General features: G+C 31.8%; 1 protein-coding gene across 1 annotated transcript in view; it reads right to left on the bottom strand.

Moving 5' to 3' along the window:
* Window positions 1–27029, bottom strand: part of nub (nubbin) — a 205919-nt gene that overhangs the window by 39718 nt on the left and 139172 nt on the right. The window contains exon 2 of the mRNA XM_075297173.1: window positions 24515–25678. Coding sequence (XP_075153288.1) covers window positions 24515–25678 — 1164 coding nt within the window. The remainder of the gene's footprint in view (window positions 1–24514; window positions 25679–27029) is intronic.

Genomic DNA, 27029 nt, shown 5'->3' with positions numbered 1-27029 from the left:
TACAATTGAGACAGTATATGGTGGCATGTGTGTGTGTGTTTGGGTTCACTATAGAGGAGGTGTGGCTTAAAATTTAAATTTTATACCATTTTTTACTAAACTTGTGCTGTTGCTGCTTCTGCCAAGTACGTTTGGCGCTATGCATGTTGTTGCTATTGGCATTGTTATTGTGCTATTTTACTACTACCATACACATACATTACACACAGAGACTTTTTATTATTATTCTCCCCAACTCTAGTATACGGCTCTCCCCACATATGGTGATTTTTGCATGGGAGTAAATATGAATGGCTAAACACACCAGACCTCTGAATAACTAGAGTACGAGTGTAAAATGTATGAGCGTAAGTGGGTGTGTGTGTGTTTGTTCGTTTGGTTGGCTGTTTATCCAACGAATGTAGATGAGTATCTGGGGGGAGCATTTTACAAAAAGGCCATAGACTTTGTGAGGCTTTATCATTGTTGGTGAGTGTTTTTGTTGTTTTTTGGTTGTTTAGTCTATGGCTACTGTGTACAAGCTACGGCTATCTTTTAGCATAGTTGTTGTTGCTCATTGGGGCTTATAGTGAAGCAAAAAAAAATCATTTTTTGAAATGTGTCGTTGGAGCTGAGGTTGTTGTTGTTGTTATTTTTTGTGTGTTTTTTAGATATTCCCTTTTCTGTCATATTTTAAATATTATACCTTATGTGGATATATGTCATATTGTTGTTGTTGTTATTTTATATTTGTGTGCATATTTCTAACGTTATGATTGGATCAAATAGTATCATTTTATTTCTTTTTTCTCTCTGTTAGAAGTTATGGTGGGGGACGACATTTCTTCCTCTTCCTTGCTATAGCTGCCTAACAAAATCATCGTTGCTTTGCAAAGTAGGGATTTACATGGGATTTTGTTTAGAATATTGAAGTTGTTATTGTTGTATATGCTATAAATTGTACATGTGGTAGTAGGTGGTGTCATGGTTATGTGGGCGTATGTTTTTATGAATTTTAAAATTTGTTTAGAAGTTTTCTTATTAGTGTTTTTTTGTGTGTGGAGAGTAAGAAATTTTTATGCGCATGGTTCGTAAGTCAACGTTTGTATAATTTCCATGGATTATGACTTTGCTTTATGGCTTTCGTAGGAAAATTTATGCTTCTTATAAGGCAGTAGGTTTTGTCCTTGCTGTGGGATAGGAAATATTGGTTTAGCAAATTCGGGAATGGGTTTTATAATTCATTTTAGACCAATATTCCATTTTTTAAAAAATACTAGATATTTCTTATAGGTTGGCTTTTTTATGCTTTAATGAAGTAAAAAAGTGTAATATATCAGAAAAAAATTGAAATCATCTAGCTGGTTTTCAATTTTATACAAGCAAATTAATAAAACTAGATAATCACTATCCACAATTTTAAATTGAATAGGGTTTGCTTTATACTTAAATACCAAATTGCACCACAGTGGGGCAATGGTTAGCATGCCCGCCTGACATACACAAGGTCGTGGTTTCGATTCCTCCTTTTACCGAACACCAAAAAGTTTTTCAGCGGTGGATTATCCCACCTCAGTAATGCTGGTGACATTTCTGAGGGTTTCAAAGCTTCTCTAAGTGATTTCACTGTGGAACGCAGTTCGGACTCGGCTATAAAAAGGAGGTCCCTTGTCATTGAGCTTAACATGAAATCCGGCAGCACTCAGTGATACGAGAGAAGTTCACCAATGTGGTATCACAATGGACTGAATAGTGTAAGTGAGCCTGATGCATCGAGCTGCCACCTAACCTAACCTAAATATAAATTGAGGGAATCTTCTTCAATACCAAAAATAGTACTATCAATTTTAAAATTTAAAAATAAAAATTATGAAATTGCATTTTATGAAATCCATTAGAATATTTGTAAAATTCGTTTTAAAATTTAATGAAAATGCCTACCAGGGATCGCGGATACAAAAGTCTAGTAACTCAATAAAGATGTTCCAAAATTATGGAATTAATAGACACCATTTAAAAATGATATGCTATTGCATTTCATTGAAACAATTGAATTTCAGAATTTCATTTAGATATTGAATAATTGGTATTGAATAAAAGTAAGAATTGTCTTAAAGATTTTTAATATTTTTTTTTAATTTGTTAATGAGGAAACGAATAAGTCAAACACCTCAGAAATGGACACCAAATATCATCAAAAATGCTGTGAAAGCTTTAATTTTAAAGTGATTGTATAAGAAATGTCTCATGGTATTCCTAAAATTCTAATATGCACATTTCAAACACAACAAGGAAACAAAGAGGTAGAACAACAGGCACCAAGAGAAGGGAGATTCTATGAAATCACTGGAAAAACGGATTCAATGGCCGTGCACCTAAAATAGATTAGTTTAGAAATAGTGGAACCGGATATTTTGAACTGAATTATCCAAGTGAGCCATTCAGTACATTGTGATGCCATAGTTGCTTTACTTGTCTTTTTTCAATGAATGCTAATCTCCTTCATATAGTCGAGTGCTAACCAAGTTCCCAACAGCTGCTAGAATTCTACCACAACTGGTAGATTTTTTACTGTTTGGTAAATTAAACTAAGAGCTACATCATAAATTTTCTATACTCGTAGGCATAAATTTTTGACAAAATTTTCTTTAGAAATACAATTTTGACAAAATTATAAAAATAAAATTTTTACAAAATTATAAAAATAAAATAGTGACAAAAATTTCTATAGTAATAAAATATTGACAAAATTATCTATAGAAATAAAAAAAATTCTATAGAAGTAAATTTTGTAATACAAGAAATACAAATTTGACAAAATTATAAAAATAAAATTTTCTCAAAATTATACAAATAAAACATTGACAAAATTTTCTATAGAAATAAAATTTGGACGAAATTTTCTATAGAAATAAAATTTGGACAACATTTTCTATTGAAACACAATTTTGAGAAAAATTTTCTATTGAAATACCATTTTGGCAAAATCTTCTATAAAAATACAATTTGACAAAATCTTCTATAGAAATAAAATTTGCATAAAATTTTCTATAGAAATAAAATTTGGACGAACTTTTCTATAAAAATAAAATTTTGACAAAATTTTCTATAGAAATAAAATTTGCATAAAATTTTCTAAAGGAATAAAATTTTGACAAAATTTTCGATTGACATACAATTTTGACAAAATCTTCTATAGAAATAAAATTTTGGCAAAATTTTCTATAGAAATAAAATTTGGACGAACTTTTCTATAAAAATAAAATTTTGACGAAATTTTCAATAGAAATAAAATTTTGACAAAATTTTCTATAGCAATAAAATTTTGACAAAATCTTCTATAGAAATAAAATTTGCATAAAATTTTCTAAAGAAATAAAATTTGGACTAAATTTTCTATAAAAATAAAATTTTGACAAAATTTTCAATACAAATAAAATTTTGACAAAATTTTCTATAACAATAAAATTTTGACAAAATTTTCTATAGAAATAAAATTTGCATAAAATTTTCTAAAGGAATAAAATTTTGACAAAATTTTCTATTGAAATATAATTTTGACAAAATCTTCTATAAAAATACAATTTGACAAAATCTTCTATAGAAATAGAATTTGGACGAAATTTTCTTTAGAAATAAAATTTGGACAAAATTTTCTATTGACATACAATTTTGACAAAATCTTCTATAGAAATAAAATTTTGACAAAATTTTCAATAGAAATAAAATTTTGACAAATTTTCTATAGCAATAAAATTTTGACAAAATCTTCTATAGAAATAAAATTTGCATAAAATTTTCTAAAGAAATAAAATTTGGACTAAATTTTCTACAGAAATAAAATTTGGTCAACATTTTCTATTGAAATACAATTTTGACAAAATAGAAATAAAATTTTGACAAAATTTTCTATAGCAATAAAATTTTGACAAAATTATAAAAATAAAATTTCACAAAATTATAAAAATAAAATTTTCACAAAATTATAAAAATAAAATTGTGAAAAAAAAATCTATAGCAATTAAAGAAAAATTCTATAGAAGTAAAATTTGTAATACACGAAATACAATTTTGACAGAATTATACAAATAAAATTTTCTCAAAATTATTAAAATAAAATTATGACAAAATTTTCTATTGAAATACAATTTTGAAAAAATCTTCTATAGAAATAAAATTTGGATAAAAAATTTGCATAAAATTTTCTAAAGGAATAAAATTTTGACAAAATTTTCTATTGAAATACAATTTTGACAAAATTTTCTATAAAAATACAATTTGACAAAATCTTCTATAGAAATAGAATTTGGACGAAATTTTCTTTAGAAATAAAATTTGGACAAAATTTTCTATTGACATACAATTTTGACAAAATCTTCTATAGAAATAAAATTTTGACAAAATTTTCAATAGAAATAAAATTTTGACAAATTTTCTATAGCAATAAAATTTTGACAAAATCTTCTATAGAAATAAAATTTGCATAAAATTTTCTAATGAAATAAAATTTGGACTAAATTTTCTACAGAAATAAAATTTGGTCAACATTTTCTATTGAAATACAATTTTGACAAAATAGAAATAAAATTTTGACAAAATTTTCTATAGCAATAAAATTTTGACAAAATTATAAAAATAAAATTTGACAAAATTATAAAAATAAAATTTTCACAAAATTATAAAAATAAAATTGTGAAAAAAAATCTATAGCAATAAAAGAAAAATTCTATAGAAGTAAAATTTGTAATACACGAAATACAATTTTGACAGAATTATACAAATAAAATTTTCTCAAAATTATTAAAATAAAATTATGACAAAATTTTCTTTAGAAATAAAATTTGGACAAAATTTTCTATTGACATACAATTTCGACAAAATCTTCTATAGAAATAAAATTTGGACGAAATTTTCTATAGAAATAAAATTTTGACAAAATTTTCTATAGAAATAAAATTTTGACAAAATTTTCTATAGAAATAAAAATTGGACAAAATTTTCTATTGAAATAAAATTTTGACAACTAGCCAGAGTTTTTACAATTTTTAATTAGTATGGAAATTGTCTCTAATAAGTGAATTTATAAAATTAAAGAATATCCCAAAGATGTTCTTTATTTTAACTGCACAGGAAGTTCATTTGAGTCAATTTTTTATAACTCGCTTTTGGCATATTTTTAATGGGAAATTTAAAATTTCATTGTTTCAAATGGGTTAAAAACAGATTAAAAATTAATAAAGTAGTGTAAATTATTTAAATTTTGCCGAAAAAATGCTAAATCCTTTCTAGAAAAATTGCGATATTTTGATGTCCAGACTAGCGTTATAATGCATTGAAAATCATAAAAGATTTTAAAAATTATTTATTCGTCAAAATATCACAAAATTTCTTTATTCACATCAAAATCACTGGATTCGCATCACACCTTAAGAAGTGATGCAAATACAGTGCAACGGCTGTTGAAATGGTGGACATCCGTCCTATGACAAGCCCATGCTAAAATCATCGCTTCTGCGCCAATTTTGCACCACTTCCGGATACAAAAAGTACATTTTCACTACTTTTTTGGCGACGTTGTTTTTTGCTGGGTAGCAGTCTTTCTTCGCTGTCAGTTTCTGCAGAAATTTGTGGAAGGCTAATATGAGCATGAGCGAGTAGAGATTGTCACCTTTACTGAACCATCGAGTAGAACATAGTAATTTTGGCTTGAAGTCTTCTATTGAAATAAGTATATTCTCTTCTACTTTTTTTTTAATCCATATATAATTTTATGAACATTCCTGAGAACTGAAACTTCTTCCAACATACCATCATGCTGGATGTCATCGAAGTCGCTGACCAGCCGACACGACTGAAGTATTTTGAATTTGCGACGTTTGTTACTTTTTCTACATTTGCCAGGCAAATATGACTTTTACGACGTTTACAATTTTACGACAAAGTTTGATACACGCAAAGAAAAAAAAAAAACGTTTGGAAAACGTGTACCGAGAACGTTTTTCTTTTGTTCGAGTTTTTTGAATTGCTTCGAAAATTTTAAACTTTTCTCACCAAAAAAATTCGTTTGTTACAAAATTTTTATTTTTTCAATAAAAAAAGTTATTTTTGAAACAACAACACAATCCATTTCGTTTATATCAAACACTGTTCTTTTCTGACTTTAGGTCTTTAATAAGACACATTTTACAGTTCAAAATTTAATATACTTCAATGTAATGTTGAACATTTTTTCGGAATCTTCCGGACATATCTGGAATATATGTAAAAACTAAATGTTTGTTTCTGTTAAATAAACTTTGTTTATTCGGTTCGTGGGCGCCGCAAGCTATGCTATATAAATATAACTTATATGGATATTTATCTATTGATGACCACAACAGGTACATAGCTCAGTGGTTAATGTGTTGGCTGACAAAGTGCATGGTCCGCGGTTCGATTCTCCGTCCAGGCGAAAGGTAAAAAAATTTTAAAAATTTATAAAATCGTGTAATTTCTTCTACATTGTTGGTATTACAGGAAAAGGTGTTAAGAACTAAAAAACCTCGTGGATGTGAGAAAGATGTGAGGGAAAATGCAATTAGCAAGAAAACATTTTTTTTTTTGAGTTTGTCCTTATGAAATTGTTTTTACATTCTGGAAAAGAATAAACGTTTATCACAAAAAGTATATACTTTTCTTCCAAATACACTTCCTTACAGCGAAAAGCAAATGAGAAACGAACTTTGTTTGTCTAAAATTTCGTTTGGGAGGAAAGAATTATTTTTTTGCGTGTACAGACCATCTTTGCTACAGTGTATATCGTATAGCTAAATTCTTACAGATCTGAAATCTGATATAGATTTTTATAGGCTATGCGATGTTTATTACCAATTTTTTTTAGAAACTGTCGACTGTAGTAATCAACCAGCCGCATAGCTGAATTCCATAGGTTGTCAACATATTTAATTTCTTTGTCAAAATTAGAGACAACAATTATCTCCCCCAATCAATTGGATAAACAATCCAAAAGCAACAATTTTAGTATAATCCAATCTTCCAATATTTTAAATATTCCGTCGAAAAAAATCTCTGTGGGAAAATCCGTTACAAGAAAATCTGCAAATATCTTAAGGAAATTAACTTCTCAAATAATATCTTTAAAAAATTGCAACAAAATCCAAATAAAATAAATCAAAATGGAAAAACCAAAAACAACCACTTCATTTCCAACAGCCTGGTTTATTCAAAACAGAAAAACCTAGAAATCAGAATAAAAAAACTACCCTTAAAAAACTCGATAATTTTCAATATTTTTTCTATCAAAAAAAACAATCACATCGATAAGAAAATAAAGGTATTATCATCATCATCATTCACATCAATCCACAAAAAAACAACAACCTCTCCTTAACATATATAATGGTGAAAAATTAAAAAAATATACGCAGAATATTTTTTTCTTTTTTTCTCTACAATTTCACTAATCAGTTGATATGCATGACAACATTTACCTGGATCCGTGCAAACTAACTGGCGGATCGTTATACCATGAGGACAGACATACAGGCAACATCAAATTAATGGTGTGTATGAACTCTCCTTATATCCGCATATGGATGATGACGAAGCTGGTACTGTGTTTCGCTATGAGTTGGCCGTTTAATTTGTACACGCAATGTCATTGTCATTCATACGATGAATGTGTGGCGCAATTGTTGTAAGTTTTTTTTTCGTTCTGTCTTTTTAGGATAAAAATTCTATAAAAAAATATACACGTTTAAATTTGTGGACTATTGGGCAGGAAAAGGGAGGGATGTTTATTGTAGAAACAAAAACAACACAACGACAAAAAATTGTATGCATAAGAAATTTTTCTTATAAAAAGTGGGATTCCTTTATTTTTTCGTAAATAAACAAGAGGAAGAGGAATACCCTCCTTACGGATATTTATTAATCAAGGACATTTTCTCGAGAAAAACAAAAAACGCACACACAAAACAATAGAAAAAATCGATTATTTTTGGGGAGGAAATGATTTTTTTAGCATATATGATTTATCGAGGAGGCTTTTGCATATGCCAGGAAAAATAAATGCGTATTGGGTGGAAAGACCGAAAGGAAAATTACGCGCCAAAAGTAAACACATTTTCTTTTATTTTTAGAAAGAAAAAAACAAATTTGATATTTAGTATCTTAAGATTTGCATACCTAGTCCTTGATCCTTTAAGAATGTTTTTTATTAGTTTTATTACCTTTCATATAAGAAAGAGATTTGCTTCATTGTTTTTCTATTCTTTTTAAAGACGGCAATTAATAATGTCCATGGGCATTAATGAAAAAATCTGACTATTTTTTATTCTTAATTACGCAGAAGTCATAAAAAGAAACGTAAGAGTCGTAAACACTTTTTCCTATTTTAATGCTTTCTTGTATAGAGAATAATCTGTGAGTGGAAACCACAGGAGTAGACACTTTCAGGTAGTTACTTATTGTTATTAAACATATTGAGTATGCCCTTCTGTATAAATACACTGAAAGAATAATATATTAATACTGTTTTCTCCAAACGAACGTGTAGCAGGTAAATCAAATTTCTTTAACTTTTTTAAGTTTTTTTACTAAATGTCTTCTTTTAAAAATTTAAAAAAAAATTGTAAAAATATATGATAAGGAGTAGATAAATTTTTAAGCTGAATTGAGCTATAGCTTCTTTTAAAATATCAAGAAACAGTCGGTATTGAAAAACCAACTTGAAGATTTTTCAACGACACCAATACCGACAAATGAGCTACCCTTGTGTTTAGCATAGTCTTTCTCTACATTCCATGTAAATTTCAGGCAAAAGAGCAAAGTTATCGCCATATCGGTCCACTTTTACGTATAGCCCCCATATAAACGGACCCCCAAATTTGACTTGAGAGGCCTCTAAGAGAAGCAAATTTCATCCGATCCCCCGATTTGGCTTGCAGAGCCTCTAAGAGAAACAAATTTCATCCGATCTGGCTGAAATTTGGTACATGATGTAAGTATATTCTCTAATGACAATGCAAAAATTGGTCCATATCGGTCCATAATTATATATAGCCCCCATATAAACCGATCACCAGATTTGACCTCCGGAGCTTCTTGGAAGACCAAAATTCATCTGATTCAGTTGAAATTTGGTACGTCATGTTAGTATATGGCCTCAAACATCCATGCAAAAATTGGTCGATATCGGTCCATAATTATATATAGGCCCCATATAAACCGATCCCCAGATTTGACCTCCGGAGCATCTTGGAAGAGCAAAATTCTTCCCATTCGGTTGAAATTTGGTACGTGATGTTAGTATATGGTATCCAACAACCATGCAGGAATTGGTTCCTATCAGTCCATAATTATATATAGCTCCCTTATAAACCGATCGCCAGATTTGACCTCCGGTGCCTTTTGGAGGAGCAAAATTCATCCGATGGTTGATATTGGTACGTTGATATTTGGTACGTGGTGGTAAAGGGTGATTCTTTTGAGGTTAGGATTTTCATGCATTAGTATTTGACAGATCACGTGGGATTTCAGACATGGTGTCAAAGAGAAAGATGCTCAGTATGCTTTGACATTTCATCATGAATAGACTTACTAACGAGCCACAACGTCGAATTTTCAGTGAATGGGCCCTAGAAAAGTTGGCAGAAAATCCGCTTTTTTATCGACAAATTTTGTTCAGCGATGAGGCTCATTTCTGGTTGAATGGCTACGTAAATAAGCAAAATTGCCGCATTTGGAGTGAAGAGCAACCAGAAGCCGTTCAAGAACTGCCCATGCATCCCGAAAAATGCACTGTTTGGTGTGGTTTGTACGCTGGTGGAATCATTGGACCGTATTTTTTCAAAGATGCTGTTGGACGCAACGTTACGGTGAATGGCGATCGCTATCGTTCGATGCTAACAAACTTTTTGTTGCCAAAAATGGAAGAACTGAACTTGGTTGACATGTGGTTTCAACAAGATGGCGCTACATGCCACACAGCTCGCGATTCTATGGCCATTTTGAGGGAAAACTTCGGAGAATAATTCATCTCAAGAAATGGACCGGTAAGTTGGCCACCAAGATCATGCGATTTGACGCCTTTAGACTATTTTTTGTGGGGCTACGTCAAGTCTAAAGTCTACAGAAATAAGCCAGCAACTATTCCAGCTTTGGAAGACAACATTTCCGAAGAAATTCGGGCTATTCCGGCCGAAATGCTCGAAAAAGTTGCCCAAAATTGGACTTTCCGAATGGACCACCTAAGACGCAGCCGCGGTCAACATTTAAATGAAATTATCTCCAAAAAGTAAATGTCATGGACCAATCTAACGTTTCAAATAAAGAACCGATGAGATTTTGCAAATTTTATGCGTTTTTTTTTTTTAAAAATTTATCAAGCTCTTAACAAATCACCCTTTAGTATATGATATTTAACTACCATGCCAAAAGTGGTCCATATCAGTCCATAATCATTTATAGCCCCCATATAAACCGATCACTCATCCGAGTGAGTTGAAATTTGTGGATGACAGTCTTTCGTAGAGGTTTCTACGCAATCCATGGTGGAGGGTACATAAGATTCGGCCTGGCCGAACTTACGGCCGTATATACTTGTTTTAATTTCAATTTTTTATTTATTTTATTTTAATGAATTAACGTCCTTTTCGCTTTGGGACACAGAAGATATGACCAAATTAGGATTTTGAATTTTAGATGATTTTCTGAAATTAAGATTTTGTATTTTTTTTTTAGAGTCTCATCGAAATTTGGATTATTGAAGATTTTATTGAATACTTGTTTGTTGAATTTTTTTTTTGAAGATTAATATTTCTTGGGGCTGGTCACGCATTGACGTCCTTTTCGATTTAGACGCATATTTAATGTTTACAATAGTTTTTTTCACATAAAAGTTTAGATCATTTAAAATTTGGACGCATAGTAAGGGAAATATGGCCATAATATAAACACGTTTAAGTTTTTAAAAATTTCATGGACATTTTAATTTTTTTTAGGATTTTTATAGAAATTTTGAGTTTTTAAAAAAATAGTCACGAATTAAACTAAAACGAATTAAAATGTTCTCTCTAGAAAGCATATTTAAAAAGATATATCGAAAATTAGATTTTCATATAAAAATTTCAATTTTTCTCAGATTTTCTTCGAAGTTTTGATTTTTGGGGTAGTCCTGCATGAACATCCATTTCACATCCGGACAACAAAATAAGGTTTTGATATAGAAATTTGATTTTTTGGTGAATTTTCATCGACGTTTTGGATTTTTGAGAATTTTCATCGAAATTTTAATTTTTTGGGGTTGGCGGCCTCAAATTGACCTCCTTTTCGCTCGAGAACGTCAAAGAAGATATGACCAACATGAGCTTTTCATATAAAATTTTATCTTTTATCAAAGTTTTGATTTTTTTTTCGGGTAGTCACATGTATATAAGGGTATGGCCAAAAACACTTTTTATACCCTCCACCATAGGATGGGGGGTATATTAACTTTGTCATTCCGTTTGTAACACATCGAAATATTGCTCGAAGACCCCATAAAGTATATATATTCTGGGTCGTGGTGAAATTCTGAGTCGATCTGAGCATGTCCGTCCGTCCGTCTGTTGAAATCACGCTAACTTCCGAACGAAACAAGCTATCGACTTGAAACTTGGCACAAGTAGTTGTTATTGATGTAGGTCGGATGGTATTGCAAATGGGCCATATCGGTCCACTTTTACGTATGGCCCCCATATAAACGGACCCCCAAATTTGGCTTGCGAGGCCTATAAGAGAAGCAAATTTCTTCCGATCCGGCTGAAATTTGCTACATGGTGTTTTTATAGGGTCTCTAACAACCATGCAAAAATTGGTCCACATCGGTCCATAATTATATATAGCCCCCTCATAAAACGAATCCCTCGATTAGGCTTGAAATTTGGCACATGGTGTTAGTATATGGTCTCAAAGAACCATGCAAAAATTGCTCCACATCGGTCCATAATTATATATAGCCCCCATATAAACCAATCCCCAGATTTGACCTCCGGAGCCCCTTGGAAGAGCAAAATCCATCCGATTCGTTTGAAATTTGGTACGTGATGGTAGTATATGGGACGCAACAACCATGCAGAAATTGGTTCATATCAGTTCATAATTGTATATAGCCCCCATATAAACCGATCCCCAGATTTGACCTCCGGTGCCTTTTGGAGAAGCAAAATTCATCCGATCCGGCTGAAATTTGGTACGTGGTGGTAGTATATGATATTTAACAACCATGCCAAAATTGGTCCATATCAGTTCATAATCATATATAACACCCATATAATCCGATCCCGAGATTTAGTTTTGGAGCCTCTTGGAGAAGCAAATGTCATCCGAGTTGAAAGTTGGTACAATGTGATAGTATATGGCCGTTAACAACCATGCCTAACTAGGTCCATATCGGTCTATAGTTATATATAGCCCTCAGATAAATCGATCCCCAATCACACAAAAATTGGTCCATATCAAGTTCATAATTGCATATAGCCCCCATATAAGCGACCCCCATATTTCAATTCTGGCTCTCTACGTACCGTGCAAAAAGTCCATATCGATTCCTAATTATTTGTAGACTTAACTATACATAACTTTTTTGTCTAAAATATACCACGTATGGACTAACTCACAATTTAGAAAACGATGTTAAGAAGTTTTAAGATACCACAACCCAAGTAATTCGATTGTGGATGCTAGTTTCTACGCAATCCATGGTGGAGGGTACATAAGATTCGGCCCGGCCGAACTTACGGCCATGTATACTTGTTCAAATATGATCTAGGACTCATATTTAAGTAAATATGGCCAAAAATAAAATATTCATATAAAAATTTAAATTTTCTAAAATTTCTTCTAAATTTGAATTTTTGAAAATTTTTACAGAAATTGTGATATTTTGGGGGTATACACGAATTAATGTCCTCTTCGCTCTAGGACACATATTAAAGGAGATGTCACCAAAATAAATTGTTCCAATTAAAATTTTGGAGTTTTGAAGATTTTCATCGAAATTTTCATGTTTGAGGATTTTTATAAAATGTTTGACTTTGGGGGATGACACGAATTATTGTCCTTTTCGAACTAGGATGCATATTTCAGGAGATATGATCAAAATAAGGTTTTCATAGGGAGCCACCGTGGTGCAATGGTTACCATGCCCGCCTTGCATACACAAGGTCGTGGGTTCGATTCCTGCTTCGACCGAACAACAAAAAGTTTTTCAGCGGTGGATTATCCCACCTCAGTAATGCTGGTGACATTTCTGAGGGTTTCAAAGCTTCTCTAAGTGGTTTCACTGTAATGTGGAACGCCGTTCGGACTCGGCTATAAAAAGGAGGTCCCTTGTCATTGAGCTCAACATGGAATTGGGCAGCATTCAGTGATAAGAGAGAAGTTCACCAATGTGGTGTCACAATGGACTGAATAGTCTAAGAGAGCCTGATACATCGGGCTACCTAACCTAACCTAACCTTACCTAAGGTTTTCATAAAAAGTTTGGAGATTTGATTTTTTTTATCGAAATTTGGGTCTTTGAGTAGTCATAAAATTTTGTGATTTCAGGATTTTTATAGAAATTGTGATTTTGTTGGGGATGGTAACGACTTTACGTCTTTTTGGGCTGTGGTCACGAATTAATATCCGTTTTGCTCTGTAACGCGTATTTCAGGAGATGTGGCCAAAATAAGTTTTTCATATAAAAATTTGAAGTTTTTTAATTTCACCGAAAGTTTTAAGCATTTTCATAAAAATTTTAATTTTTTGTTACAAAAAAAAAATCAATTTTTCATAAATATTAAGAGTTTTGAAGATTCAGATTCGCTTCAGATTTAGATATAAAGGGTGATACGTATTTCTTTCAATTTTGCATTTAAAAAACCTGAACACCCCTCATTTTGAAGGTGTGTGTGTGTATAGAATGTTGCTTCTATTTTGATTTTGGAATTCACTCTTCAGTTGTCAAAATGCCGTCCAAGCAAGAAGAGCAGCGTATCAAAATTTTGCTCGCGCATCGCGAAAATCCGAGCTACTCGCACGCAAAGCTGGCAAAATCGCTAAAAGTTGCCAAATCAACCGTTACAAATGTAATTAAAGTGTTTGGGGAACGTTTGTCGACAGCCAGGAAGTCTGGATCGGGGAGAAATCGAAAACCGGAAGCCGCTGAAACAACAAAGAGAGTTGCCGGTAGTTTCAAGCGAAACCCTAACCTCTCTCTCCGAGATGCCGCAAATAAGCTGGGTGTATCGTCTACAACCGTGCATCGAGCCAAAAAACGAGCCGGACTATCGACTTACAAGAAGGAAGTGACTCCAAATCGCGATGATAAACAAAATACGACGGCCAAAGCGCGATCCCGGAGGCTGTACACGACGAAACCTACGCAGTGCTGCCGCTAGTGACAAATTGAGTGAAGTTGATTTTGGAAAAAAGTGGAGTAGATTGAATAAAATTGAAGTAGCATACATTTTTGAAAACAAACAATATAATTCATTTTATTATACCCTCCACCATAGGGAGGGAATGACAAAGTTAATATACCCCCCATTAACTTTGTCATTCCGTTTGTAACACATCGAAATATTGACCCCATAAAGTATATATATACTGGGTCGTGGTGAAATTCTGAGTCGATCTAAGAATGTCCGTCCGTCCGTCTGTTGAAATCACGCTAACTTCCGAACGAAACAAGCTATCGACTTGAAACTTGACACAAGTAGTTGTTATTGATGTAGGTCGGATGGTATTGCAAATGGGCTATATCGGTCTACTTTTATGTATAGCCCCCATATAAACGGACCCCCAAATTTGGCTTGCGGGGACACTAAGAGAAGCAAATTTCATCCGATCCAGATGAAATTTGGTACATGGCTTCAGCATATGATCTCTAACAACCATGCAAAAATTGGTCCACATCGGTCCATAATTATATATAGCCCCCATATTAACTGATCCCCCGATTTGGCTTGCAGAGCCTCTAAGAGAACCAACTATGCAAAAATTGGTCCACATCGGTTAATAATTCAATGATTACAACCGCTATGTTCATCGTAATTAAAGGAATAGGAAAAACAATTAGGTAATATGGGGAAAAATTTTAAAATTTGAAGCAGAACAAGAAGTGAAGCAGATTTTTGAAAGAAGGAGTGACGAAGTAAATTTTGTGAAAATGAAGCAAAATACTTCGATTGAAGTAGTAGCGGCAGCACTGAACCTACGTCAAAGCCGACTACAAGCAGCTTCCGGGACAGGAGTGTTTGAAAAGAGTGTTTCAATAAACGTCTGCTTCCTTTCCTGAAGAAACACGGTTGTTCCGTACTGTTTTGGCCGGATTTGGCATCTTGCCATTACGGTAAAAAGGCCATGGAGTGGTACGCCGCCAACAACTTGCAGGTGGTTCCCAAGGACAAGAACACTCCCAACACGCCAGAGCTCCGCCCAATTGAGAAATACTGGGCTATTGTCAAGCGGAACCTAAAGAAGACCAAAACAAGTAAGGAAAGTCTAAAGTCGGGCGGGGCCGACTATATTATACCCTGCACCACTTTGTAGATCTAAATTTTCGATACCATATCACATCCGTCAAATGTGTTGGGGGCTATATATAAAGGTTTGTCCCAAATACATACATTTAAATATCACTCGATCTGGACAGAATTTGATAGACTTCTACAAATCTATAGACTCAACATTTAAGTCGGCTAATGCACTAGGGTGGAACACAATATTAGTAAAAAAAATATGTGAAACATTTAAATCTGAAGCAATTTTAAGGAAACTTCGCAAAAGTTTATTTATGATTTATCGCTCGATATATATGTATTAGAAGTTTAGGAAACTTAGAGTCATTTTTACAACTTTTGGACTAAGCAGTGGCGATTTTACAAGGAAAATGTTGGTATTTTGACCATTTTTGTCGAAATCAGAAAAACATATATACGGGAGCTATATCTAACTCTGAGTCGATTTCAACCAAATTTGGCACGCATAGCAACAATGCTAATTCTACTCTCTGTGCAAAACTTCAACTAAATCGGAGTTAAAAATTGGCCTCTGTGGTCATATGAGTGTAAATCGGACGAAAGCTATATATGGGAGATATATCCAAATCTGAACCGATTTCAACCAAATTTGGCACGCATAGTTACAATGCTAATTTTATTCCCTGTGCAAAATTTCAACTAAATCGGAGTTAAAAATTGGCCTCTGTGGTCATATGAGTGTAAATCGGGCGAAAGCTATATATGGGAGATATATCCAAATCTGAACCGATTTCAACCAAATTTGGCACGCATAGTTACAATGCTAATTCTACTCCCTGTGCAAAATTTCAACTAAATCGGAGTTAAAAATTGGCCTCTGTGGGCAAATGAGTGTTAATCGGGCGAAAGCTATATATGGGAGATATATCTAAATCTGAACCGATTTTGTTGATATTTTGCAAGTTTTTCGAGACCCATAAAATATTCGGATGTACGGAATTTGAGGAAGAGCGGTTGATACCCACGCCAATTATGACCAGATCGGTGAAAAATATATATGGCAGCTATATCTAAATCTGAACCGATTTTCTCCAAAATCAATAGGGATCGTCTTTGAGCCGAAACAGGACCCTACACCAAATTTTAGGACAATCGGACTAAAACTGCGAGCTGTACTTTGCACACAAAAATACATCAACAGACAGACGGACAGACAGACAGACAGACAGACAGACAGACAGACGGGCATCGCTAAATCGACTCAGAATTTAATTCTAAGCCGATCGGTATACTAAAAGATGGGTCTATGACCACTATTTCTTGGCGTTACATACAAATGCACAAACTTATTATACCCTGTACCACAGTAGTGGTGAAGGGTATAAAAACTGCTAAGGACGAGCAGCAGTTCAAGGCAAACTGGCTTTCTGCGGCGAAGAATGTGGACAAGGTGGCTGTACAAAATCTGATGGCAGGTGTCAAGCGTGAGGCCCGGCAATTCGGATTTGGAAAAGCGGAAGCCTAACTGAATATTTTTCCTGAATTTTATACTAATTGAACTTGAAAAAGAAATTTAATTTGATTTTTTAAATAAACGATTTCACCGATTTACACGCGTTTTCCCTTGACCAAATTTTTACCGTATCACCCTTTAGCTCCCATACATATATTTCGTCCGATTTACACTTATGTTATATGGCCACAAAAGCCAGAGTTTTGTCCTGATTTGCTTCAAATTTTACACAAGGAGTGCGTTTAATAGTATCGTTAAGTGTGCCAAATTTGGTTAAAATCATTTCCGATTTATATATAGCTCCCGTATATCTCCCGTCCGATTTGGACTTATATGGCCCCAGAAGCCAGAGTTTTACCCTAATTTGCTTGAAATGTTGCTCTAGGAATACGACTAGTAGTGTAGGCAAGTGTGGCAAATTGTATTGAAATCGGTTCCGATTTCAGATATAGCTCCCATAAATATCATTCGCCCGATTTGGAGTAATATGACCACAGAGGAAAAAGTGAAATTTTACAGAGTGAGTAGAACTGAACTTGAAACTTTGCACAGAGAGTAGAATTCAGGTTCTGGATGTGCGTACTAATTTTGGTTGAAATCGGTTCAGATTTTGATATAGCTCCCATATATATCTTTCGCCCGATTTTCCGTCGTATGACCACAGAGGTCAAAGTTATAATCCGATTTATATGAAATAGAAATAGTATTAACATAGTAACTATGCGTGTGAAATTTAATTGAAATCGGTTCAGATTTCAATATAGCTTCCATATATATATATATATGTTTTTCCGATTTAGGCCAAAATGGCCAAAGTACCCACATTTTCCTTATAAAATCGCCACTGCTAAGTCGAAAACTTTTAACAATGACTCAAATTTTCCTATTAGTCTAATACACATCTATCGACCGATAAATCATAAATACGCTTTTGCGAAGTTGTCTCAAAATTAGTTCAAATTTAAATGTTTCCCATATTTTTTAGTAACATTTTGCTTCATCCCAGGGCATCAGCCGATTTAAATTTTAGTTCTAGAGATTTTGTAGAAGTACACAAAATTGTCTCCAAATCGGTTAAGATATAAATATTTGTATATGTGAATATAAACCTTCATGAAGGAGTTGAGATGGTAACACAAATTTTGGTCTACAAATTGGTGAAGGGTATAATACAGTCGGTCCCACCCGACTTTAGACTTTACTTACTTGTTTTTTACGAGTCATTCCTGTCCGTCTACCTGTTACCTCATTCTTTAATAGTGCAATTTTTTTCTCTAAAAGCAAATCCTTAAAAAAAAACTATAATTAATATGTTTATTTGATGGTCGGTGATGAAGACGTCTTCTTGTCCTTCTTTTAGAGAACTCAAAAAAATATTTCTCTAATTTTTATTTCTATCTTTATTTTTATTTTAGATTTTTTGGTGTGAGTTAAATAGAGTATCATCAAAAGGGTAATTTTTTTATTACATTTCTTTAAAAAACTGTACTTATTTCCTGCTTTGACATAGACATTTTAATAAATCTACCAAGATAAGAGTTAATAATAATCACAAAAACAAATCCCAAAATTTCACGGCCAAGGCCACTCAAATTCTCAGGTTTGGTTTTTATGACAATTTCACTTTCTTCGAATTAAAAGAAAATGAAAAAAAAAACAAACACCATGTAGAAGTGTTTTAATTTACCCAAAGGAATATAATTGTACTAAAATAAAATTGTAAATTTTTTATGGGTTGTGTTTCCATCTCCTCCAAAAAAAAAAAAAAAATAAAAGATATTTGTTTGAGCCATATAAAATAGTGAAGTTGAAAAAAAAAACGACAAAAACTAAACAAATAAAGAATATGTAGTTTTTATGGTTATTACCAAGTATTGTGGTAGTAAAGCCTGTTTAAATGTCTGTCTGTCCATCCGTCTGTCCTGTGCTGTGCATTCGGTCATTTCAATGGACGCAAGGATCAAAACTATTCAACACTCCCAGCTCACTTTCGCCCAGTACTAAGCACAAGGTGTTTAGATTGTAAAACCTTTTCGTAAAAAAAAAAAACAACAAACTACCGAAACACAACAATACCTCAAAAGCAGGCGAAATCATAAAAATAAGTCAAAAATCACCAACACCATCACCACCATTTAGGTCATCCGAGCCAAACATGAAATATTTAACAACACCATGTGAACGTGAGAGAAGCTAACATTGGAAGGTTGAAGACGAAAAAAAATTGATTTTAATATCATAGATGTGACCTCTTGAAGATGATAATCAACATAGAACCTAGGCTAGGTTTTTTTCTGCTAATAAAATTGGGATGTTGACGAGAGTGAGTACGTCTGTCTGTCTGTCTGTCGGAATTTGTATATGTTTAAGCGTTGCACAGTAGCCTAGCCCGGCCAGAAAAATCAACAAGACATTCTTCTTTCCAAGTCACCCATGGCCGCCCTCTCTCTTAACGTTTTCCTTCTCGCCATGAGCTAATTAACATGTTAAGGCCGACAAACAGGACTAAAAAGGAGTATTTGGGACAAGAGTTATTGCGCTGCCTATGCTCTAGTCATTGTTAACCTGAGGTGCGTTTTTATGATGCCGTCCTTTTCGTGTTAACGTTTTTATTTTATTTCGGCTTGTAGTTTAATTTTATTTTGAAAAAAAAAACAAAAAAAAACGATGCTGAGTTTCTCACATGCGTGCAATTTCAAGTCGCCTTAAGGAATTGCTATAAAAAAATTTTATGACCTACCTACCTTTTTTTCTATCGCCTTTGCATTTTTTATGATTTTTCCAAGGAATTCGTTTTTTTTTAAACCTTGTTACGATTTAGAAATTGTAAAACGAAATCTAGTCCCATCTATCATCATCAATATACTAAGCGAAAAATTTTCTTTTAAACCTTGAATTTTTAAAATTACTTTGATTGTCATGGATAATTGTAGGCGATTGTTTGGGTACACTGAGAGAAAAATTTAGACAAATGACTTCTCAATGATTTAATCTATAGAGAAGGGTAAATACACTCAAAAACCCTATATGACACTAAAACCATTGTAATAATATTTTAGGTCATGCAATTATTATGTTTTGAGATAGTTTGCCTGACATTAATAAATGTAAGTTAGATAAATGCACTAAAAAAGGAGGAAATTTTACACAAACGAAACATAATGTTTTGCTAGATTCGAGTTTAAATTCAAGATTTCTTAACATTTGTAAATTTTGCCAAAAATACACAAATTTCGAATTGCAATTTTTCTCTTCAAATTACGAAATTTTCATTAATAAGTGAAAACAAATGAATTAATTAATTTTCTTGAATTTGTCGGATATGTTTATTTTTTTTATGAAATCGTCGTGCGTTTGTAATACAATTTAGCTAAAATTTACCCAAACTCTTCCAAAATTCCCCAAAATTTTACTTCCTGGTGGATTTACTTTTTTTGTTAATTTGTGCATATATTTCCAACACCTAGAAGGGGACGAGATAGACACCTGGTGCCTTTGGGTATAATTCTAAGGGTCGGCCCCTGAGTCGATCGAGCCAAAAGTATTTTTTTTGGTCAAAATATAACCATATTGATTCAAATAGATATAAGGGATGGGAGATATCTGAAAACAATTTTTTTATAGAAATAAAATTTTGACAAAATTTTCTATAGATATAAAATATTGACAAAATTTTCCTTAGATATACAATTTTGACAAAGTTTTCTATAAAAAAATAAAATATTGACAAAATTTTCAAGAGAAATAAAATTTTGACAAAATTTTCTATAGAAATAAAATTTTCTACAGAAATAAAATTTTCTACAGAAATAAAATTTTCTACAGAAATAAAATTTTCTATAGAAATAAAATTTTGACAAAATTTTCTATTGAAATAAGATTTTGAAAAAAATTTCTATAGAAATAAAATTTTGGCAAAATTTTCTATAGAAGTAAAATTTTGAGAAATTTTGCTACTGAAATAAAATTTTGATAAAATTCTATAAAAAAATAAAATATTGACAAAAATTTCTATACAACTAAATTTTTGACAAAATTTACTATAGAAATACAATTTTGACACAATTTTCTATACAAATAAAATTTTGACCAAATTTTCTATAGAAATATAATTTTGACAAAATTTTCTATAGAAATAAAATTTTGACAAAATTTTCTATAGAAATAAACTTTTGACAAAATTTTTTATAGGAATAAAATTTTACAAAAAATGTCTATAGAAATAAACTTTCGACAAAATTTAAAAAAAAAAATAAAATATTGACAAATTTTTCTATAGAAATTAAATTTTGACAAAATTTTCTATAGAGATTAAATTTTCTACAGAAATAACATTTTCTATAGAAATAAAATTTTGACAAAATTTTCTATTGAAATAAGATTTTGAAAAAATTTTCTATAGAAATAAAATTTTGGCAATATTTTCTATAGATATGTTATAAAAAATTGACAAAATTTTTGAAAATTTTGACAAACTTTTCTATAGAAATAAAATTTTGACAAAATTTTCTATAGAAGTAAAATTTTGAGAAAATTGAAATAAAATTTTGACAAAATTTTCTATATAGAGAAAATCTTGACAAAATTTTCTATAAAAAAAATAAAATATTGACAAAAATGTCTATACAACTAAAATTTTGAACAAAAATTTCTATAGAAATAAAATTTCGACAAAATTTTCTATAAAAAAATAAAATATTGACAAAATTTTCTATAGAAATAATCTTTTGACAAAATTTTCTATAGGAATAAAATTTTGAAAAAAAAATCTATAGAAATAAAATTTCGACAAAATTTTCTATAAAAAAATAAAATATTGACAAAATTTTCTATAGAAATTAAATTTTGTACAGAAATAACATTTTCTATAGAAACAAAGTTTTGACAAAATTTTCTATTGAAATAAGATTTTGAAAAAAAATTCTATAGAAATAAAATATTGAGAAATTTTGTATAGAAATAAAATTTTTGGCAAATTTTTTTATAGATATAAAAAATTGGCAAAATTTTGACAAACTTTTCTATAGAAATAAAATTTGACAAAAATTTCTATAGAAATAAAATTTTGATAAAATTTTCTATAGAAATAAAATTTTGACAAAATTATACCCTGCGCCACACTGTGGAACAGGGTATTATAAGTTAGTGCATATGTTTGCAACACCCAGAAGGAGACGAGATAGGCAGATTTGGCAAAAATGCTCAGGATGGGTCCCTGAGTCGATCTAGCCATGTCCGTCTGTCCGTCCGTTCGTCTGTCTTTGAACACATTTTTGTGATCAAAGTGTAGGTTGCAGTTTTAGTCCAATCGCCTTCAAATTTTGCGCAAGTTCCTGTTTTGGGTCAGAATAGAACCCTATTGATTTTAGAAGAAATCGGTTCAGATTTAGATATAGCTCCCATATATACCTTTAGCCCGATATGCATTTATATGGACCCAGGAGCCAGAGTTTTACCCTGATTAGCTTGAAATTTTGCACAAGCATAACACTTGGTCGTATAGTGAAGTGTGCCAAATTTGATTGAAATCGGTTAAGATTTAAATATAGCTCCCATATATATCTTTCGCCCGATATAGACTTCTATGGCCCCAGAAGCCAGAGTTGTGGCCCAATTTGGTTGAAATTTTGCACTAGGAGTGCAATTAGTAGTGTAGTCACGTGTGCAAAATTTTATTGAAATCGGTTCTGATTTAGATATAGCTCCCATATATATCAGAGGTCAAAGTTGTAGTCCGATTGACGTGAAATTTTGCTCATGGAGTAGAATTAAAATACTAATTATTCATGTCATATTTGGTTGAAATTGGTTCAGATTTCTATATAGCTTCCACGTATAGGTTTTTTCGATTTGGGCAAAAATGGCCAAATTACCCACATTTTCCTTATAAAATCGCCACTGCTAAGTCGAAAACTTGTAAACGTGTCTCAAATTTCCCTTTATTCCTAATACATAACTCTATCGACCGATAAATCATAAATACACTTTTGCGAAGTTGCCTCAAAATTGGTTCAGATTTAAATGTTTCCCATATTTTTTATATTATTAGTCGACTTAAATTTTAAGTCTATAGATTATAAATTTTGTTCAGATGGAGTCAGATTTAAATGTTTGTATTTGCGCAAAACCTTTTATATATAACACCAAACAAATTTGACGGATTTGATATTGTATCGAAAATGTGTATTTACAAAGTGGTGCAGGGTATTATATAGTCGGTTCCGCCCAACTTTCCTTACTTGTTTTTCTATAGGAATAAAATTTGACAAAATTTTTGACAAATAAGTTTTTTTTTTGTTTGCTGGTTTTGCTTGGTACACAGAAAAAGTAATATATTTTTTGCAATCACGAAATTAATTGATACAATTTATTCACCCAGCAAAAAAATTTTGAAGTTGTTGTAAAAGAAAACTTCCAAAAATGTCCTCCAAAAGATGTTCGTGCTTTCAGTTACGCGTGAAGTTCTTTTAATTCAAGTTTTGTATATCTCACTTTTTTATTTTGTAATGGGTAATTTTAGGTTTTTTTGTAAATAGGTTAAAAACAGAGTAAAAGTTAAAACGGCACAAATTATTTAAATTCTGTCAAAAAAATGCTAATTCCATTCTAAAAAAATTTGGAATATTTGAAAAAATTTGAGGTCATACTTGTCAGACAAGCGTTGTGATGCATTTAAAAATCCTTAAAAAATTATAAAAATTATTTATTTGCCAACATATCACAAATTTTGTTTAATTCATATCCAAAACACTGAATCCGGATCAGACCTCAAATTTCTTTCCGTCTTCTGCGCCAATTTCGCACCACGTCCGCATCCAAAAGGAACATTTTCACTGATTTTTTGGCTATGATTTTTTCCGGGATATAATTACAATTTCTGCACTAACGGAAATTAAGGGATTTTACGGAAAAATTAAAAAAATAATTAATAAATTAGTTTTTCGGTTTTATTAAAAATTTGTGGGCCAAAATTTAATTGAATATTATATTTTTCAGTGGAGGAAATAAAAGTTGCTTTGATTACACTTTCTGCCCCACGAATCCTTGTTAAAGGTCATTGTACTGTATGATGTACTCGATTTATTCCATGGCTATTCATCATTGCCAAAACTTTTCGACTAATTTGATGACAAAATAGCAAATTTTTTCCATACAAAACATTTTGATTAAATGTGAGATTAATTAGTGGAAACAAAAGGACCTTACAAACAAAGCCATAGGCCAAGGCATTCGATTTAGTAATTTTGAATTTAAATAAACAATGAGGGATGACAATGTTAATTATTGGTCACCCCTAAACTTTCCATCATCCACCTACTTAGTGGATGTTACAATGTGATGTTGTTTGAAAATCAAATCGATTGTATAGCACAACGATAGATCATTATCATACCATCTAAGGAAAAGGGAAACAACTGTGCAAATTTAGAATTTTTCTCTCTATTCCAAATACACTTTAACTAATTTAAAACTGAAAAGAGAAAATTTATACGGAATGGCAAACACAAAAACTTACCCTTAGTTGCATTAAAGTCGATATGATTTTGTTTGCTATCTTCTTTGGTGACAGATGAAAATTTCAATGGGCCTTGAACTGCTTCACCACCCACATCTATGAGACTATGAGGCCGAATTACCCCAACTTGAATGCCACCTCCAATATTATCAATTGAACCCTTATTAACATCAGCCTCACCGTCATCATCATCGTCATCATCATGGTGAAGACAATTGTTTTTGGGTAAACTGGCGGCATGTGAACTGTCACGACTAGAAGACCTATGGAGACGTTTGAGGCCAATAACCATAATTGAGTTCTCTATAAATTTTGGGTGACCAGAATCATGATGATGAGGATGCTGCATATGATGTCTCCTCATATGATGATGAGCTTGTTTTTGCTGTTCCACCATGACGGCTTCTTGTTTATCTCTGCGACATTTCAGTTCAGCGACTTGGCAATTGTCACTGGCACGCATATCTTTGTCACTTTGGTTTTTTAATTCCACAAATTCATCACGTACTTTTAGAGATGAGCATACAGCATTGGCATCATGGCCACCCACCACATTAACGCCCATATTTGTGCCAGACAAACTTTCATCAAATTCTCCAGTTTCACTTGATTGGGGACATTTCAACTTTGATCCTTTGTCATTAACATCGAAAGAGACAGCATCTCCATCACCATCCACACCATAGCCTTTAGCACAGGGAACTTGAGGATTTGTAAAATTTGTGTTCCATGAATTTTTGTTCATTGAACATTCAGCTACTTTGCTGACATTGCTTACATCAAACCGGTCATCATCTTCAGCTTCATTTGCTGTAGTTGATGCAATCTCATCAGTTCCTTTATTACATGGACCAAGATGTTCTGCCTGAGTTTTACAATCGGTAATGTGAACATCATCAGCATTATTATCACCTCCTAAAGCAGCAAATGCATTTGGTTTTTGGATTTTACAAATTTGGGGGGCTTCATCAGTGAGAGTCAATAAAGCATGTTCGGTTTTGTTGCCATCAGAAGAGTTAAGTAATTCGAGGCTTTTCTTTGTTGTCGCACAATTAGATGATGTCACAGTCTTGTTGTCACATCGTTCCATTTGATTTTTGAATAATTCCGGTAGAAATTCCAAAGAGTTAAGAGCCGGCAAGCCATCATATTTGAAAGTTGATTCTGAAATAAAGGAAAGGAATGCAGAGAGATTTAAATGCAAGCATACAGAAAATATTGATGAATTTAATTTTTTTTAGGAAAATCGCAAGCATTTGGCGTGAATATAGGGTAATTGACACAAAGTTGTAATAAGTTCAGATGTCGATACTCATTGCACTCAGCATGCTTAAGAATGACTTATAGTTGAGTCTCGTCGCTTCATTTCTACCGCACAATGGCCACCAAAATATCTGGATCTCAATCCATTGGGTATTTGCGACTGGGACATTTTGGAGAGTAAGCTTGGCACGGAAAATTAAATGTCAAACTCAAAATGGCGCTTCGCCGGGAAAAAAATCGAAGGTGATTCAAATTTGAAGCCAGTCAGACTAAAACTCTAGCTTCTAGAACCGTATAAATACATATCGGGCGATATGTATTTATTTTATTTCTATAGAAATAAAATTTTCTATAGAAATAAAATTTTGATAACATTTTCCATAGAAATAAAATTTTGATAAAATTTTCTATAGAAATAAAATTTAGACAAAATTTCCTATAGAAATAACATTTTGACAAAATTTTCTATAGAAATAAAATTGTGACAAAATTTTCTAGAGAAATAAAATTTTGACAAAATTTCCTATAGACATAAAATTTTCGACGAAATTTTCTGTAGAAATAAAATGTTGACAAAATTTTTTATAGAAATAAAAATTTAACAAAATTTCCTATAGAAATAAATTTTTGGCAAAATTTCCTATAGAAATAAAATTTTGAAAAAAATTTCTATAGAAATAATATTTCGACGAAATTTTCTATAGAAGTAAAATGTTGACAAAATCTACTATATAAATATAAGTCGGGTCTTCCTTCCTGACGCAATGACTAAAAAAAATTGATAAAATTTTCTATAGAAATAAAATTTGGACAAATTTTTCTATAGAAATAACATTTCGACAAAATTTTCTATAGAAATAAAATTGTGACAAAATTTTCTATAGAAATAAAATTTTGACAAAATTTCCTATAGACATAAAATTTTCGATGAAATTTTCTATAGAAATAAAATTTTGACAAAATTTTCTAAAGAAATAAAATTTTGACAAAATTTCCTATAGAAATAAATTTTTGACAAAATTTCCTATAGAAATAAAATTTTGACAAAATGTTCTATAAACATAATATTTTGACGAAATTTTCTATAGAAGTAAAATATTGACAAAATCTACTATATAAATATAAGTCGGGTTTTCCTTCCTGACGCAATGACTCCAGAACGCACGAACCGATTTCCACGGTTTTGTATTCGTTGGAAAGGTCTCGGGTGGGACGGCACGGGAAGAGGCACCTCCCCCTTGCCCGACTTTTT

This window comes from Haematobia irritans, chromosome 2 (assembly GCF_050003625.1).
Source record: "Haematobia irritans isolate KBUSLIRL chromosome 2, ASM5000362v1, whole genome shotgun sequence".
Lineage (NCBI taxonomy): Eukaryota > Metazoa > Arthropoda > Insecta > Diptera > Muscidae > Haematobia > Haematobia irritans.
The sequence above is the reverse complement of the archived record's forward strand: the minus strand, read 5'-3'. Positions and strand labels throughout refer to the sequence as shown.